The sequence below is a fragment of the Chiloscyllium plagiosum genome, unplaced genomic scaffold (assembly GCF_037043375.1).
Source record: "Chiloscyllium plagiosum isolate Xiang-an unplaced genomic scaffold, Cpla_swu_hap1 HiC_scaffold_36, whole genome shotgun sequence".
Taxonomy (NCBI): Eukaryota; Metazoa; Chordata; class Chondrichthyes; order Orectolobiformes; family Hemiscylliidae; genus Chiloscyllium; species Chiloscyllium plagiosum.
In genome coordinates this window covers 2715716-2734720 of record NW_028270174.1, presented here as the reverse complement: position 1 = coordinate 2734720, position 19005 = coordinate 2715716, and the positions used below count along the sequence as shown (strand labels likewise).

At 43.6% G+C, this 19005-nt stretch overlaps 1 protein-coding gene across 5 annotated transcripts in view; it reads right to left on the bottom strand.

The window, feature by feature from the left end:
• LOC122539543 (protein phosphatase 3 catalytic subunit alpha) overlaps positions 1–19005 on the bottom strand; it is a 332195-nt gene that overhangs the window by 196878 nt on the left and 116312 nt on the right. For all 5 annotated transcript variants that reach the window (XM_087979864.1, XM_043674511.2, XM_043674507.2 and 2 more), the window contains exon 2: positions 14895–15095. In XM_087979864.1, the coding sequence (XP_087835990.1) occupies positions 14895–15095 (201 nt within the window). The remainder of the gene's footprint in view (positions 1–14894; positions 15096–19005) is intronic.

Sequence of the window (19005 nt, the reverse complement as noted above, 5' to 3'; positions counted from 1 at the left end):
TTTCCGATGCCGTGCTGTATCTGCAATGTTGACCTTTCCTGATTTATGTACAAGGATCCCCAGATCCCTCTGCTCCACACCATTCTGCAGTTTCTCTCCATTTACACAATATTCTGCTTTTCTGTACCTCCTACCAAAGTGGACAATTTCACATTTTCCCACATTATACTCCGTCTACTAAACTTTTATCAACTTACCTATACTTTGTGGCATTCCACGAGATACAGTTCGGCAAACTCAAACAATGACCCACTTATCCTGCCTCTATTTTCACAAAATCATAAAATCCCTAGAGTGCGTGGAAACAGGCCATCAAGCTCTCACCCCTACCCTACCTCCATAGCCCTGCATTTCCCACGGCTAATGCACCTTGGCTGCACATCCCCGGATACTACGGACAATTTCTCATGGCCAATCCACCTAAACTGTACATCTTTAGAGGAAACCGGAGTACCCAGAGGAAACCCATGCAGACACGGAGAATGTGTAAACTCGGTACAGACAGTCACCCAATGGTAGAATGGAATCTGGGTCTGTGGTGCTGTGAGGCAGCAGTGCTAACCACGGAGTCACCCGTTTTGGGTTTGTGTTTTGTCTTTGTTAGACTATTCTCTATCCATGCTAACATACCACCTTACCTTGGGCAGTAACTTTGGGCCACTTTTGGAATACTGCATTCAATTCTGGTCGCCCTCCAATAGGCAAGACGTTGTGAAACTTGAAAGGGTTCAGTAAAGATTGACAAGGATATTGCCAAGGTTGGAGTGTTTGCGCTATAGGGAGATGCCTAATAGGTTAGGGCTGTTTTCCCTGGAGTTTTGGAGGCTGAGGGGTGACCTTACAGAGGTTTGTAAAATCATGAGGGGCATGGATAGAGTAAATAGACAAGGTTTTTTTCCCAGGGTAAGGGAGTCCAAAACTAGAGGGTATAGATTTAGGGTGAGAGGGGAAAGATGGAAAAGGGACCAAAGGACCAACTTTTGCACACAGAGAGTGGTGCATGCATGGAATGAGGTGCCAGAGGAGAAGGCGGCGGCTGGTACAGTTACAGCATTTAAAAGGCATCTGGATGGGGACACAAATAGAGAGGGTTTCGAAGGATATGGGCTAAGTGCTGGAAAATGAGACTAGATTTATTTTGGATATCTGGTTGGCATGGACGGTTGGACTGAAAGGTCCGACTGTATTTTTTCCTCACAGGAAGAGATTTGATCGCGATGCTCAAAACCACAAGGACTGAAAATCATTAGACAACGCAGAATTAAGATGATTGGCAGGAGACGCAACTGTGGCATGAAGCGAAACTTTTTTAACAGCCAGAGGTGAGGATCTGGAATGCGTGACCTGTGGGTGTGGTGGAGGCAGGTCAAATAGGCTGTTTAAAAAATGATTAGTCGGAGGGAAATATTATACAGGGCGACGGTTTATTTTTGTGTTTTAAAATGGTGCCAGAGAATGGACACACTATACAACACTGTTCACTGTGTTTTGTAACAAGATATACATGACAATAAATAAATCAGACCACACAGCAGAACTGCGGTACAGGATGAACTGTTCCTACAGACAGCCAGCATTGGCACAAGGACTGAGTGGTCTCCTTCTACACTGTAACAATCTCAGGACGTTTGTCCTAAACAAACCGCTGTGTTGTTCCTTGGTAAATATATACATCTGTCACAAACATCAAGCGGCTTGACTGCAAATTGATAGAGGGTGGAAATAAATTAAATACAGAGGAACCTCGATTATCCGAATGACACGGACAGGGAGTATTTCGCTCGGTTAATTGAATTCCAGATGATCAAGTGCCAGGTAATGAGTTTAGCCAAGCTTCGGGACCTTGCAACCCTGCTGAATTATCCGATATTCAGATAATCGAATGCCGGATAATCGAGGCTCCTCTGTAATTCTTAATATGCAGTGTATAACACACGTACAATTACCGACACACAAATACACAAAGATTTCACCCTCTAGTGTTTGAGGAATTATAAATACCAAATGCCAAAGTCTACAGCTACATTTTGTACAGTTCCTCATTCTGTTGGTGATGAGGCTAATTTAAAATTAGTTCACTCTAATGACGTGGAACGCCCACTGTCTGCGTAAAGTTATTGAAATATGCAGGTCACTCAGCCCTTCAAGCCTATTCCAAAAACTAATCAGGTCATGGGGGATCTGTACGTGAACTCCACTTAGCTCCATATCCTTTCCTACACTTTACTAACGTTGATCACTCTTGGATAAAAGCTTTCAATTAGCTCCAAGAACCTTTCAAAACAAAGTTCCACATTTTCATTCTCCTGGGAAAAGATTTCACTCACAATTCAAATTCAAAAGATGATGTTGTCCTTTTTCTGGATTGGCAAACAGTCGGAATGGTTTACGTGCAGTTCCCTGGGACCTCAATGAGATCACTCCTCACCTTTTCTGCACTCGGAGGGGAATTCTCAGAAAAACAGAACAAGTTTCTGCAATCAGCCCTTGTAGTTTAACCCTTCCTTGGCTACAGAGTCTGAGGATCACAGTCCTTCTGCTAAAATGGAAAGCAGTTCCCAGATGGGTCTGACCAAACCTCTGCACAATTTATCCAACTACAGTCAGTCAGATTCCCGCAGGTCCGTTTCCAGCAGCACTTGGGCTGTTGACAGCTCCATCACTCAGACTGCAGCAGTTCAAGATGACAGCTCACTATCACTTTCTCAAGGACACATAGGGATGGGCAATAAATGCTGGCCAGGCAGTGAGATCCATACCACTTGAATGAAAATAAGACCACACTGAGCCAAGTTGCACACAGTAAAGCTTCACTAATTGAACAAGATAAATAACTGGTTTGTCTGTTTTGTAGTGACCAAGGTGAATACCAGCAAGGACCCCTGCTCATCTTTGAACAGCGCCCCCCACTTCCATCTGATCAAGCAGCGGGAACCTAAACAGCACAACGGAACAATGCCAGCATAAACAGGCAGGAGGCTGGAAGAACACAGCAAGCAGGCAGCATCAGGAGGTGAAGTCAATGTTTCGGGTGCAACCCTTCTTCAGGACTTGGGGGGTGGGTGTGGGGGGGGAGCTGCAGATAAAGCGGGTGGCGGGGGCAGGGTGGTGAATTGGGGATAGGTGAACACAGGCAGAGAATATGATTGGGCAATGGGAGGAATGAATTTGGTAGGTGGCAGGGAGTGTTGGAAGGAAGGGGGAGGGGCTGGGAAAGGATTTAGAGGATGGGGAATGGGAAGGGGGTTTATTTGAAAATTGAGAACTCAAATGTTGAGTCCTCTGGACACTCAACATTGAGTTCTCCAATTTCAAATAATCTCCCTTCCCATCCCCCGACTCCTTTCCCAGCCCCTCTCCCTTCCTTCCACTGCTCCCAGCCACCTACCAGATTCATCCTTCCCATTGACAAACCAGGTCATACCGTCTGCCTGCCTTCGGCTATCACCACCCTGCCCCCGCCACCCGCTTTATCTGCAGCTTCCCCCCCCCCCCCCAAAAGTCCTGAAGAAGGGTTGCACCCGAAACATTGACTTCACCTCCTGATGCTGCCTGGCTTGCTGTGTTCTTCCAGCCTCCTGCCGGTCTGCGTTGGATTCCAGCATCTGCAGTTTTTTGTCTTTGCACAAACAAGGCAGCATTCTAAGGATGCACAAGGCTTTAAATGGTCAGTGGGAGACAGGACAAGTGCTCCCCCAACCCCCCCACCCCAAGGCAACATGCTACCGATGACCAGCTGAACCAGAAATCAGTGCAATAAACCATTAACATTCATTTCAAGTGCAAGAGATCACTCTTATCAAAACAAAGACTCAACATTTTGGCAGACATGAGTCAGTTCAATTCAACTTGGAGGCATGTGGAAAATGCGTCTTATACAACAATGATCTGGAACCAGGATCAAATTACAACAGCAACTTCTGATTTAGTCCTGGTCACAGTGAAGAGAGCTCGCCAAGGTTCAAAAACAAAAAATAATCTCAATTGTGAACACCTGAGTGCAGTGCTAATCAGAGAGAGCAATCTGATTAGGACATACCAAGAATTGTTAACTGCTGTGATACCATCAGCACTCGCACAGAAATGACCCATGAATCTTGTATGATTGGGCCTGGAATGAGGAAATCCCCAACAAGCCTAAATGAGTACCTCAGTCCTTCCACATTGTGAAGTTAATGATTAAGCTTTAGTTTATAGAGTGCCTTGTTTCATACTGTGTCCTTGCAAATCTAGGAGGTCAGGCAACAGATTGAAAAGTACAATTCAAATCCATTGGTCTATTCAGGATATCACACCACCCTACGTGTCCACCATCTGTTTAAAAACTCTTGTGTGGGCTGCATGTGGATTCTTATCCTTCAGAAAAATGATCAACACACATACAACGAAATTCTGGCCAGGCACTCAAATACCATGATTATTATCTCCTGAGATTGTTAAAACAAGTAAACTGCAATATAACACACCAAGGGAAGGAATCAGCAATTGTCTAAAAAGCATATAAAATGGATTAAAAATGGCCCACTTTGGTTACATCACATTTAGCCTGAAGGAAATTGCATCATATGAGTTTGCTTGGAAGAACTTCCACATTTTTATAACATTTGGAAATACAATATTCATAAAAGGTGGATCAGCTGCAGTTTACTAACTGGGAACGTTAGCCTTGTAACAAAGTAAATTAAACCTACCAACAGAAACCTTATGTCAATGTGCTGAATGGATTTACACTTTATGGGGAACTTACTGAAGGGGACAGGAGTCCAGTAACTGGCTGTTGACCAGTGGTGAGGGCTCAGCACTGCCTGTCCACAGGAGGACCCCCCTCCTTGCATTAAACACCCATCAGGCAGTAAGTGGGCACCAAGACGACTGTGGTTGGAAACCGGTCAGCCAGAGGGAGTCACAGAATTGTTACTGCGCAGAGGAAGGTTATTTTACTACACCAGCTCTGAGCATTTTAATTTAGTGCCAATCCCATGAAACCCTGCACATTGATTATGTAAATATAAACATCCATGATTTGCATTTATTTAAGAAAGGACGTAAGGAGAAATCCGGCAACTACAGATCGATGAGTCTGATGTCAGTGGTGGGTAAGTTGTTGGAGGGGATTCTGAAAGTAAGGATTTAAATGCATGTGTAGAGGCAAGGACCGATGAGGGATAGTCAGCATGGTTTTGTGCAAGGGACATTGTGTCCCACTAACTTGAGTTTTTTTTGAGGACTTAATCAAAAGGCTTATGAGGGCAGTCTGGTAGACATTGTCTACATGGCCTTTACTAAAACCTGGCCAACGGTTCATATAGTTGACTAATTAGTAAAGAAACATGGGATTCAGTGAGCTTGCTATTTGGATAAAAAATTGGCTTAACAGCAGAAGCCAGGGGTGGTGGTGGAGGGTTGTTTTTCAGACTTGAGACCTGTGATCAGCAGTGTCCCACAGGGATCGGTGCTGGGTCCACTGTTTGTCATTTATATAAATGATTTGGATGAGAATTTATGAGGCATGGTTAGCAAGTTTGTGGGTGACACCAAAACTGGTCATGATTTGGAGGTGTCAGTGTTGGACTGGGCTGGACAAAGTAAAAACAATCAAACAACACCAGGTTGTAGTCCAACAGGTTTATTTGGAAGCACTAGCTTCGAGGATGAAGAGGCAGCACTCCGAAAGCTAGTGCTCCCAAATAAACCTGTTGGACTATAACTTTGTGTTGTGTGATATTTGACTTTGTCCAAAATTGGTGGCATAGTAAACAGGGAGGGCTATCGAAGATTACAAAGGGATCTTGGTCAATTGGGCCAATGGGCCGACGTGTGGCAGATGGAGTTTAACTTTGATAAATGTGAAGTATTGCATTTTGGTGAAACAAAAGGGCAGGATTTATACATTTCATTGTCGGGTCCTGGGTTGTGTTGTCAAACAGGGAGACCTTGGGACTCCTACATAATTCTCTGCAATTTGCATCACAGGTCGACAGGATGGTTAAGAAGGTATTTAGCGCGCTTGCCTTCATTGCTTGGACCTTTGAGTACATGGGTTGAGACGTCATGTTGAGGTTGTGCAGGATGTTGGTGAGGACTCTTTTGGAGCACTGTGTACAGTCTGGTCTCCCTGTTCTAGGAAGGATATTATTAAACTGGAGAGGGTTCAAAAGATTTACCAGATGTTGCTGGGTCTGGAGGGTTTGAGTTATAAGGAGAGGCTGGGAATGAGCTGTTTGAAATGTTTTACGTGTTGGAAAAAATAGAAATTTGTGGGAGCCAGGAATCATCAAAATGTAACAACCTTGACTACATCCAGGAGGTCCTCGCAACGGGCTCAATGGGGTAGACATGGAGAAGATGTTTCTGCTTCTTGAGGATAAAAAAAAGCAGGAGCCATCAACATAAAACAGTCACCAATAAATCCAGGGGGGAATTCAGGAGAAACATCTTTACCTAGAGAGTGATTGGATTGTTGAACTAACACAGGGTTTGGTGAAATTTGAATTCCCCCCCAAATAAATATCTGAAAGTAGAACGTTTCTGTGAAACCACTTGTAAGCCAAAATGGTGTAAAGCAAAGAAGCAACTACCATTAGTTTACATGGGAAACATTTTGAACGCTCCTAGACCCAAAGCATAACCTACCAAATAACACAAAACCTCAACTAACACTATCATATTATACAGGCTGGAGGAGGTTGGGGTGGTGGGAGGTACAGGAGACTGGGGTGTAGGAGGGAGAGAGAGGGAGAGAGGGAGAGAGGGGGAAGAGGGAGAGAGGGAGAAGAGGGGGAAGAGGGGGAAGAGGGGGAAGAGGGGGAAGAGGGGGAAGAGGGGGAAGAGGGGGAAGAGGGGGAAGAGGGGGAAGAGGGGGAAGAGGGGGAAGAGGGGGAAGAGGGGGAAGAGGGGGAGAGGGGGAGAGGGGGAGGGGGAGGGACACACACACACACACACACACACACACCCCTTCGGACACATCTTGCTAACGGTGCATGAAATAAATGGGATAAAGCACAGGTGTTCACAGAGACATTTCAACGCTGCGGCAGCTCGATGCTGAGTGTAGTTCCCGGGCAAGGTGCTTGGCGAAACCACTCTCACTGCACAAGCTTTTTTGTAAAAGTGAAACTCCTCTTTCAGTTCGGAAAAACAGGTACTAAAGGTCTTTCTGGAAAGCGAATTGGCATAAAATGAATATTTGAAAAGCGGAGGATACCTATACATGGAACATTCTAGGTTTGTGTAAAGATTTGTAGCTCGGGTTCTGGTTGCTGTGGTTGTGGGTATGTTCACCGAGCTGGGAAGTTGGTTTGCAGACGTTTTGTCCCCTGTCTCGGTGTCATCTTCGGTGCTTTGGAGCCTCTTGTGAAGTGCTGCTGTACTGTCTCTTCTGGAGTTTATTTGGTTCAGTTCCTGCTGCTTCCACTTGTTCATTGTAGAGGCCGGGATATTGGGTCCAGGTCTATCGGCTCCATCAACAGACACATAGACCCGGACTCAATATATCGGCCTCTGCAACAAACAATCAGAGGCAGCAGGAACTGAACCAAATAAATTCCAGAAGAGACAGTACAGCAGCACTTCACAGGGGGCTCCAAAGCCCTGAAGATGGCACCGAGACAGGGGACAAAACGCCTGCAAACCAACTTCCCAGCTCAGTGAACATACCCACAACCACGACATAAATGGGAACACCACCCTCTGCAAGTTCCCCTCAGAGTCACTCACCATCCTGACTTGGAAATATATCGCTGTTCCTTCACTGTCACTGGGACAGAACCCTGGAATACCCCCCTACGGAGGGTCTACCTAAAGCACGTGGACTGCAATGGTTTGAAAAATCACCTCGCCTGGACCCAGACAGCGATGCCCACAACCCGTGAACAAATTAGAAAAAACATCATGGTCACATTTGCCAATAAGATAGTAGCTACAGTACATTAATTAGTCACTAGTGGTTCACCAGCACATTCCCCAGGGTAATTAGGAACAGTAATAAAACATTGGCCTTGCCAGCAACACATACATCCTGTGAACAGTATTTTTAAAAAAATGCTTTGGGACAAAGATGTGAAAGATGTTTATAGAAATGTAAGTTTTCTCTCTGTCTAGTCCATACCACCCTAGGTTCTACAGCTGCAATTATAAAATCCACATACATAAATATTAATGCATAATAATTATAAATGGTGGATTATGTAAAAACAACTAGAAGACATTGAACAGTTTGGATCCTTCTGGAATAAAAAGGGTTGTTTGCCTTTTGCACTGTGAGACTGTTTCCTAGCAACCCTGGCTTGGTTTGACACTGCTTCAAAGAAAGACAAAAAAAAGGAAAAAAAGAGGAAAACTGTAAGAAAGAGAAATAGCAGGAAGGTTCAGAAAGGCACTCTATTAGTCAACCCAGTCAGTTCAACACCTCAGTATTTGGTCTGCCTTACAAACTCTGAAAAAATCGAATTGTAACCCCTATCCAAAAACTGGGATCCATTTTGATTTCTAATCAATTTATCACTAATACATAACTATCAACAATTTGATTTTGTCAACGAGCAGCTCGGTGTACTACAAGAATTCATCAATCTCTAACCTTTATTTAGAGACCATTGAGGATGCTTTGCCTTTGTTTTATTTCAGGTATCACTTCAGCAGTGTCAGTGTCGTCACATGCGTGCACACGCACTCTATGTTCAGGGTTAAAAGTGTTCCAATTCGAATTATGGATTATAAAACTTGGATATAAAACAGTTTGGTCACTTGTTTTAAGGATGAGTTATATTATTATAAAGAGATTATTTATAGTTTATTGATGAAAGGAGCTGGAGATCTCTCTTATTCTGGATAGCAACACCAAAGAGAAACAATTGGTCATCTCAGCGATTAGATTTACACATTTACATAACCAATAGAATTCTAACTGGATGAGACAAGTGAAATGCAAGAAGGATGATCCTGGTGACCAGGGAGAGCAGAACGAGGAGGTCACAGTCAAAGACATGGGGTAGGCCATTTTGGCCTGAAATGAGGAGAACCTGCTTGACCCAGAGAGTGGGGAGTTCTCTGCCACAGAAAGCATCGAGGCTGAAACACTGAATATTTTCAAACAGTTAAATATAGTTCTTGGGACTAAAGGAATCAAAGGGCATGGTGATGAAGTGGGAACAAGGGACTGAGTTGAATGATCAGCCATGATCATTCTGAATAATGGAGCAGGCTCGAAGGGCCGAATGGCCTACTCCTTCTCCTGTTTACTCTGGTGTTACTGTTGCATGAAAAAACTCGAAGAAATGAGGGGGCGTTTAGAACAAATACCTCACATTGATGGAGATGAGAACATGGACATTGTTACCAAGAGTTCATTTCTGAACAGTTAGAAACTAAACTCAAAGCAAAAGAAACCCACAGAATTATTACAACATGAAAGGAGACCATTTGGCCCATCATGACTGCACTGGCCCTAGTGCCATTCTGTCTTTTCCCCATTCCCTTGGACAGTGTTTAAATAAAAACAATCAATCAGTCAATACCCTCTCAAAAGCCTCAACTGAACCAGCAGAAATCTTGGAGAAACAGTTCCATTTGAAGAGCAGAATGGGAGCTTATTGAGTTAAGAGAATAAGACTAGACAACTCCAATGGGGCAGTCTGAGTCTGGGCCTGAATGGCCTCTCAATGACGAGAGCTACAAACGCAAGGCTGGCATGCTCATCCTTGACCAAGCACTGGTTAGGTCCTCCCTGGTGAATTCTTCAGCCCTGGGAACCATACTCTATGAAAACTACCCTGGCATTGTCCCAGGACATGGAGGAGATTGACTAAAACAGTGCAAGTAATGAGGAACTTCAGTGATTGGAGCGAGAGTGGAGAAGCTGGGGCTGTTTTACTTTACAGTAGAGATGGTGAATGGGATATTTGATACAAATGTTCAGAGTCAGCAAGACTTGCATAGAATAAACACGAAGAAACTATTTCCACGAGGACTGAAATCGCAGATTATTGACAAAATTCCTGAGGGAAGACTGTTTCTTTTCACACAAAGTTATGGTCTGGGCTGAACTGTCTGAAAAGGTACTGGAGGGAAAAGGAACAGCCAAAGGGAATGGAGGGGTTATTTGGAAAAGAAAATTGTGGATGGTCATAGGAAAGACTAAATGAGGAATTATTTCAAAGAGCCAGCACAAGGAAGCTGCTGAGAGTTCTGAATGTATGAATCTCACTGCTGCACACATACTGCCCACAGAGAGTTTAAACTCAGATTCACTGGTCTCACATTGGTCGTGAAATATCTAATTAATCAGCTTCCTTTCAGCAGGAAACTCAAAAGCAATCCTGTCGGTATCTGCATTCAATGCTTCCCACTGTTTGCAGCTCAACACCATCAAGCTATCATCTCAGCCCCACTTACTAGGACAAAGGTTGTACCACTCGCTTTAAATCATTTACAGCAATGCAACTACTGCAGCTCTATTGCTTCCCCAGTCACCATGCTTTGCTGCAAAATAACCCACAACTACAGGCAGTCACGTTGCATAGAATTTATAACGCATTCACAGACCACGTGACCCAACTGGTCCATATGCTGTTTCGTCTCTTCCCACCCTATTGACACAACCAGTCGTCCCTTTCTGTCTCCTGTGTATATCCTGATTTGAGGAGCCGGTGTTGAACTGGGGTGAACAAAGTAAAAGAAAAATCACACAACACCAGGTTTAGTCCAACAGTTGGACTATAATCTGGTGTTGTGAGATTTTAAATTCTGTGTATATTCAGTATTTACGATATTTACCTGAATTGTCCCATATGAGAGTGCATGCCACATTCTCTGGATAACGATATTTCTACTGAATTCACTGCTGAACGAATCAGTGACTATGTTCAACTTAAGGATCCTAGTTATGGCCTCTGGAGGATCTAGAAAAATCTAACCTAAAATTAACCTGAAATAATTCTCCCACGCTATCTCAGTTTGTGTTTGGGAGAGGACTCCTGCATCTTCACTGTGGTTTTAGTGTTGTCCTATGTAAACCTTTTCCACACCCTCCCCAGTGACTCTACATCCTACGGGGCACTGTGGGGCCTGATCATTTTCAGAACTGAAAACAGAAGCCATTGACAAGACTGGTTCATCAAGCCTGCTCATAGCTGGATGTCTGGACAGCTGTGACTAGAACACTGACTCCCCAATTTACACCAACCTAAATAACCCAAACAGCATCAGAAACAAACAGTTCAGTACAGGTTTACCACAAATGACAGCTGCACATCTAGAGAGACCACGATAAACAGATTACAACCTCCATAATGAAGCATAAACCAAACACTGATGCTAGATCAGGGAACATCTCAGTTTCAACATTTTCTTTCGGGTTCCCAAATCATGAATGGTCTCATCACTGCAACACCACACACACCGAGCACCCCCACCTCCAGTCTGACAACCTTCCAAGATCTCCAGTCTCTTGCACACACACCCCCCCAACATTAATCACTTCACGAATAGAGTTCATGCCTTCAGCTTCCTCAACCCTAAGTTCTGGAATTCCCTCCTGAGACTCTTCTATTCATATCTCTTGCTTTAAGAGTTTTTAAAACATGCAGCTATCCCAACATTTGCTTATGCAGCTTAGATTAAAAGTTTGATTCATTTAAACATTTAACCATGTTAAAAAGGTGCTGCATAAAGTCACAAATCATTATTGAACCAGCATCCACTGTTAATTGACAAAACTGTTGCAGGTTTCATAGATCTGGTTGCCTTTGCTCTGTCATTAACCAGGAACTTCCTCAGCAGTTCAGCTATCTAATAACAATCCTCAATTCACAGCCTTTGTATAAATCAAACATAGCTTCCCATTTAAAAACTGACATCAATAAATACAGTTTCCACTTCAATAAAAAGGAGGGTCTGACATTCACTCCCCTCCATCACTTGTTTCTCTCTTGCTCCGAGAATTGCACTGACTGGTTGCCTTTGGGATTTTGGGAGACTCATTGCCTTCATTTTGTCAATTCCAGTTTCACAAAAAATTACAATCAAAAGCAAAACTACCGCAGATGCAGAAAAAGTGGAATAAGAGCAGGTCATTCTGGAACAGAACATTCTGCAGAGAAGTCGGGCTAACCTGTCATCTCAATAGAGGGTCACAGACCTGAAACTCCAATTCTCAGAGTCATACAGCTCAGAACCAGACCTTTCAGTCTAAGTCATCCATGCCAACCAAGTCTCCCAAACTGAACTTATCCCATTCGCCTGAATTTGGCCCATATCCCTCTAAACATTTCCTCTCCATGTACCTGTCCAAATGTCTTGTAAATGTTTTTACTGTACCTGCATCTATCACTTCCTCAGGAGATCCATTCCACATACACATCACACTATGTGAAAAGGTTGCTCCTCATGGCTTTTTTGAATCTTTCTCCTCTCACCTTAAAATTATACTTCCTAGTTTTGAACTCCACTAGCCTGTGGAAAAAACCTTTGCTATTCACTTTATTTATGACTTTACAAACCTCTGCAAGGTCACCCCTCAATCTCTTGCACTCCAGTGAAGAAAGTCCCAGCCAATCCAACCTCACCTTATAACTTAAAACCCCAGTCACGGTAACACCCTGGTAAATCTTTCTGCAACTCTCCAATTTAATTATATCTTTCCTATAGTAGGGCAATCCAGAATAGGCACATGGAAGTTAATACAGTGGAGGGTATGTAGTCTGACCTTAGAGTAAGATAGAAGGCCAGCACAACAGAGGGCCGAAGGGTCTATACTGTTCTATGTTCTAATTGAACTGCATTTCTGTTTTTATTGCTCAATAGATCATTAGCTCACACTCTAGTTCGCTGTCATTTCTGAGGCAGCCAATATAGCTCCAGCACAAGGAATTTTGAGTGGGAGCAGCAGCAGAATTTAAAGGAACCCGGAAGGCTACAGCTAAGGTGAGACAGTTTGTTTCAAAATTACTTACCGGTAGCGGGCAGCGGTGTTTTTTTTTCTCTTCACAGAAAGAGAGGGAGCAGCAGGGGGAAGTGACGAAGACCAGAGGGGCAGCCGGGTAGGTTTTTTCCCTATAAAAGCGCGCAGGAGAAGATCGGATGGTCGGATACTTGGTAGTGTGGATGAGCAGAGGGATCTTGGTGTCCATGTACACAGATCTTTGAAAGTTGCCACCCAGGTAAATAGTGCGGTGAGGAAGGCATATGGCGTACTGGCTTTTATTGGTAGAGGAATTGAGTTCCAGAGTCCTGAGATCATGTTGCAGTTGTATAAGACTCTGGTGCGGCCGCATCTGGAGTATTGTGTGCAGTTTTGGTTGCCATACTATCGGAAGGATGTGGAAGCACTGGAACGGGTGCAGAGGAGGTTTACCAGGATGTTGCCTGGTATGGAAGGAAGATCATATGAGGAGAGGCTGAGGCACTTGGGGCTGCTTTCATTGGAGAAAAGAAGGTTTAGGGGTGACTTGATAGAGGTGTACAAGATGATTAGGGGTTTAGATAGGGTTGACCATGAGAACCTTTTTCCACGTATGGAGTCAGCTATTACGAGGGGGCATAGCTTTAAATTAAGGGGTGGTAGGTATAGGACAGATGTTAGGGGTAGGTTCTTTACTCAGCGAGTCGTGAGTTCATGGAATGCCCTGCCAGTAGCAGTGGTGGACTCTCCCTCTTTATGGGTATTTAAACGGGCATTGGATAGGCATATGGAGGATAGTGGGCTAGTATAGGTTAGGTGGGCTTTGGATCGGTGCAACATCGAGGGCCAAAGGGCCTGTACTGCGCTGTATTCTTCTATATTCTATGTACAATCTACATCGAGCAGGATTAAGAGACCCGAATAGCCTGTTCCCAGTTTGTATGACAGTAGACACCGTCAGAATGGAGTTACGATGAGGCTCACCCTCCGTCCCTGGATCACAACTATGTGGGATTTAGTCACGGGTCTTCAGGCCACAGTTCAGGGTCAGGAAGGCCACGCTGAGGGAGTGCTGCTCTGTCTAAGATACTGTCATTGATGCAACATTAAATCACTGCCCCATATGCCCTTTGTACTGGGTGAAAACAATCCCATGGTGTTATTTTAAAAAAAGGGGATCATTTTACTCTGTGCTTGGCTCAATGTTCCTTTAACTAGAATTATTTGAGCAGGTGACCTGATCACTGGCAGCCATCAATTTGTGGGATCTTGCTATGTAGAAATTGGCTGCCAAGTATTACATTACAATGAGGATGTCACTTCAAACAGATCTTAATTGTTTATAAAGAGCTTTGGGGTGCCTGAGCATGACAGGTGCTATGGTAATCTGTAACAAGCTTCCAATTTACCTGCAGGGTGTCCTGTATAAGAGGGGGCTGTTTAGCTCAGTTGGCTGGACAGCTCGTTTGCAGTGCATGTTATGCAAACAGCATGGATTCAATTCCCACACCAGCTGAGGTTCCTATGAAGGGTTTTCCTTTTCAACCCCTCCCCTCACCCTGAGGCATGGTGACCCTCAGGTTAAACCCCCACTAGTTATCCCTCTGGTATAATTTGGCAAAACTATAGCAACCTTACTTTCTGCAAAGTATACAATAGCAAAAGGAAAACCACATGACCCAAAACGCAAGAGCACAGCATCATCCCATAAACTGTTCACAAGGATCAAGATTACAGTCCAAAGAGCCTGGAGAACAGGGCAGGATGTATGACTCAGTTGCAGAGAATGGTGCAGCTGAAAGCAGCAATTCACCCTGAGTATAATGTGAGGGACATGGGCTAGGAGCAGGCAGCTGGGACTTGTTTAGTTTGGGATTATGGTCAGCATGGACTGATTGGACCAGAGGGTTGATTTCCGCGCTGTCTGACTCAATGGTGTATACACATCACCCAACCAAACAAAATCAGGTAGTGTCCTATTTTTCCCACAACTCACCAGTGACTGGAGCTTCAATGTCCAGCATTGTCTTCTCTTGATGGAGAATGGATGCTCCTTCTGTTATAATCCTCATTGCTGCAGCCTCCTCCACTCGGCCCTCTTTCGTAAGATGAGCCTTAAGCACGTCCACACGTGGCTTCCCATCGTGGTCAAAGACCTCCTTAACTGTCAACCGGTGGCTGGGAGGGAAGGGAACGGCTGTGGGGAGAAAGGGAATATGATATCACCATGTGTCACACCAACCCGCAAAACTTCAAGATCAGCCAGCCTTACAGGGATCAAACTGTAATCATTGTCTACTTCCCAATACTTTGAAGCACTCTTTACTAAACATCTGCACAATGAAATTAAAACACAAAGTTTTTACATAACCTCCTGTCAAATTACATGTCGTGGGTTCAAGTTGCACTCACACAGAGATTCGAGGATAAAATCTCAGCTGTCACTCCCAGTGTGACATCGAGGAAGTGCTGTGTGTTGGAGGTGACAACTTTCAGAGAAGATCCCAAATCGAGGCTCCATCCAGCCTCCTGCCCAAGGTGACGGATAGACTCTATACTTCCAAAGAACAAGAAAGCTGCCTTCAATGCTCTGACTGATAACAATGGCCTTTATTGCCTGGTTATGGGAAGCTGTTTCGTAAAAATTGGTTGTTGCATTTCCAATATTGAACAGTGACTACACTGCAAAACATACACCACTGATTGTGAATCATCTCAAAGTGTTCTGATGTCAAGAAAGGCACTATTTAAATGCAAATGTCTTTTTCTTCCAAAGGAAAGTGGAATGATCAATAATTGTTTACAAGGGCTTCAGTTATTCCGATCAATAGGTTTTACATCTGCTCTTTCCAGAAGGAACATGCTTGACGTCAGTGGCACAAGGCTTAACAATATCAATCAGAGCTGATATACATAGAGGAAAGCCAGGTTAATGATCAGGTAATTTCTGGTAATTCCACATGACTCCAATGCCTACTCGACAGCAAGAGATTGTGGCCATTCCTGACAGTGCAGCAGCAGCCAGTGGAAACACTATCATCCGAGCTCTGAGCTCAGAGATACTCCAGTGCTTGAGCACACTATTTCAAGCAGACACTCCAGTGCATTACTGAGCGATGCTGCACTGTCAGAGGTACCACCTCTCACCTGAGGTTGTTACATGCTGCACCATTCCTGAGAATTAAGCAAACCAAAGGTTATTTTCTTTGGGAAGTCTCACAATACATATTGGTGGTTATAGTATTGTCGGTGAACAATTCTTAATGCTTTGTACTTAGTGTCTATCCAGGCATGGCAGCGTTTTATTGGTTACTGTTAGTGCTGCTCAGCTTTGTCACCTGGGTACCTTTCTACACTGAAATAAATGTACAGTAGCAGCTGCATCATCGACAAGGCACAAGTCAGGAGTGTAACGGCATACTCCCCACTTGGTTGGATGGAGACAGCTCCAACAACACTCAAGAAGCTTGACACCATCCAGGACAAAGCAGCCGCTTGATTGGAACCACATCCACAAAAATCCAGTCCCTCCACCATCAACGATCAGTAACAGCAGAGTGTACCATCTACAAGATACACTGCAATAACTCAAGGTCCCTCAGAGATCACCTTCCAAGCATATAACCACTACCCTGAAAAAGGACAAGGCAGCAGACACAGAGGAACACCACCACCTGCAAGTTTTCCCCCTCCATGTGACAAAAATCAGTTTAGCATTTGCAGCTAATACAGGACTGATTTACTTTAAAAAAAAAATGCAGCTCTTTTGACCGTGTTATTTGTTTGCAAATGTCTCAATATTTTATGGCCACTGATAATCTCACTTACTTTTCATCCATATGAACATGATCTATTTAATTATCTAGTCATACAGAAGGACTGATGAACCATTTATCATGCTTGTTTTTTTTAAATAATCTATTTCTGGTAACTGTAATTTTTAGACAAAGAAATGAATTAACCAACACAACTAATATGAAGTGGGAACTTTATTTTAAAAAAGAAATCAGCTCATTTGAATTAAGCAACTTTGAATTCAGAGCACACAGGAGTATTCAATCGTTGAAATAGTCATTGGTCTTACACAGCAATAGTCCAGCCAAAACAATTCAGTCCTTTACTTAAAGTACAAAAATACCTCAACAGGTTGTTGTGGTTCTGTTCGCCGAGCTGGGAATTTGTGTTGCAGACGTTTCGTCCCCTGTCTAGGTGACATCCTCAGTGCTTGGGAGCCTCCTGTGAAGCGCTTCTGTGATGTTTCCTCTGGCATTTATATTGGTTTGTCTCTGCCGCTTCCGGTTGTCAGTTCCAGCTGTCCGTTGCAGTGGCCGGTATATTGGGTCCAGGTCGATGCGCTTAATTGATTGAATCTGTGGATGAGTGCCATCCCTCTAGGAATTCCCTGGCTGTTCTCTGTTTGGCTTGTCCTATAATAGTAGTGTTGTCCCAGTCGAATTCATGTTGCTTGTCATCTGCATGTGTGGCTACTAAGGATAGCTGGTCATGTCGTTTTGTGGATAGTTGGTGTTCATGGATGCAGATCGTTAGGACAAACAGGAAGACAGCTAATGACAGCTCGGCGAACAGAACTACAACAACGAGCACCCGAGCTACAAATCTTCTCACAAACTTTGAACTTCAACAGGTTATGTGGAGATTACTCAATGTTAATTCTACTTCCATGCAGTTAATTGCTGCTAATTTTGAAGACATTGTCATGAACAGTGTTTTCTCGAGTCTCTATAATTGTTAAAAACTGGAATTAATATTTTACTAAGAGACACTCCCTTTGAAATTCTAAACTTGCTTTAAGCAAAAATACTAAATTTGGTCACATTTCAAAAGCTGCAACAGTTCTGTAACTATGCAAGTAAGACAGGTATTTTTCAAATCAGTAACTTAGCTGCAACTTTTAACTCAGTCCAAAATAAAAATCTCAAAAATGAAAACAAATTTGTTCCTGTCGGTCTCTTTATAAAAACAAATGAAAAAATAACTCTTAAGACTTCCACCACACAAAACATCAATCTCAATGCTCACTGGAGCAGCAAATGAGCAATAAAATATTCTGCCAGGCTCTGGGTTCTGACATTTACAGCCGCCTTCACTTCCTTCAGTCTGCATCTTGCTTTTCCTGTCTGTCAGACTGTCCTCACCTGTAACATTCTGACTTATAACCTTCCCTCGACATTCGCCAGTTTTACTATTTGCAAAGCTAACAAAGTTTCAAAGTGTGTTTGTGTGGGTGCATAAAAGTGACATTTGGTACTTCTTTTTCTTGTCAATCCACTTTCTCATAATATTTTTACTGAACTAGCGATGAGTAAGCAGTGATCTAAAGGTGGGCATCTGTGGATGTGAGTGAGTGTCTGACTGTGGGGATGGTGCGTGGATGATCTGACTAAACAAAAGTAATGTGAATTAACATAGCATCCCCAGTGTCGGAAAACATCTTTGATTGTTTTACAGGAGTATAAAGCAGCTAACAATGTAAGCCAAGCCACATGAAAGCCTGGCGAAAGAGGTAGGAGAAAAGGAGCATCTTAAAAGGTATTCTGAGGAAGGGTCACTCTGCCCGAAACGTTAACTCTAATTTCTGCTCCCGGATGCTGACAGACCTGCTGAGCTTTTCCAGCAATTTCTGTTTTGGTTTCTGATTTATAGCATCTGCAGTCCTTTCGGTTTTTAAAAAGAGAAGAGTTTATGGGGGGGAGAATTCCAGAGCTTGAGGGTCAGGAGGTTAAAGCCATGTCAGCCTTGCTGACAGTAGACAGATTAAGAGTGACTTGGAGGTGCACTGAGATCCACAAGACAGAACTCAATTCCTAGTACAACAGTAAGAGTCTCGGAATCCTAGTAAGAAATGTATTTGATTCAAGTTGCTATGAAGTGTCCTGCCAGTGGAATACAAACAGCTACAAAGGAATGTATTGTTCATTCTTCTATCTATTATCCAATTATAGCGTAATGTTTTGGGAAAATAACTACCTTCTAATACTGAGCCGTTTACATTAAACGTGGAACAGTCGCCACCAGGATTCAAATTTGTGATCAAAAACATAAACATCTCCACAGGTACGGGGGCTAGTGAGGCATGAACCAACTCA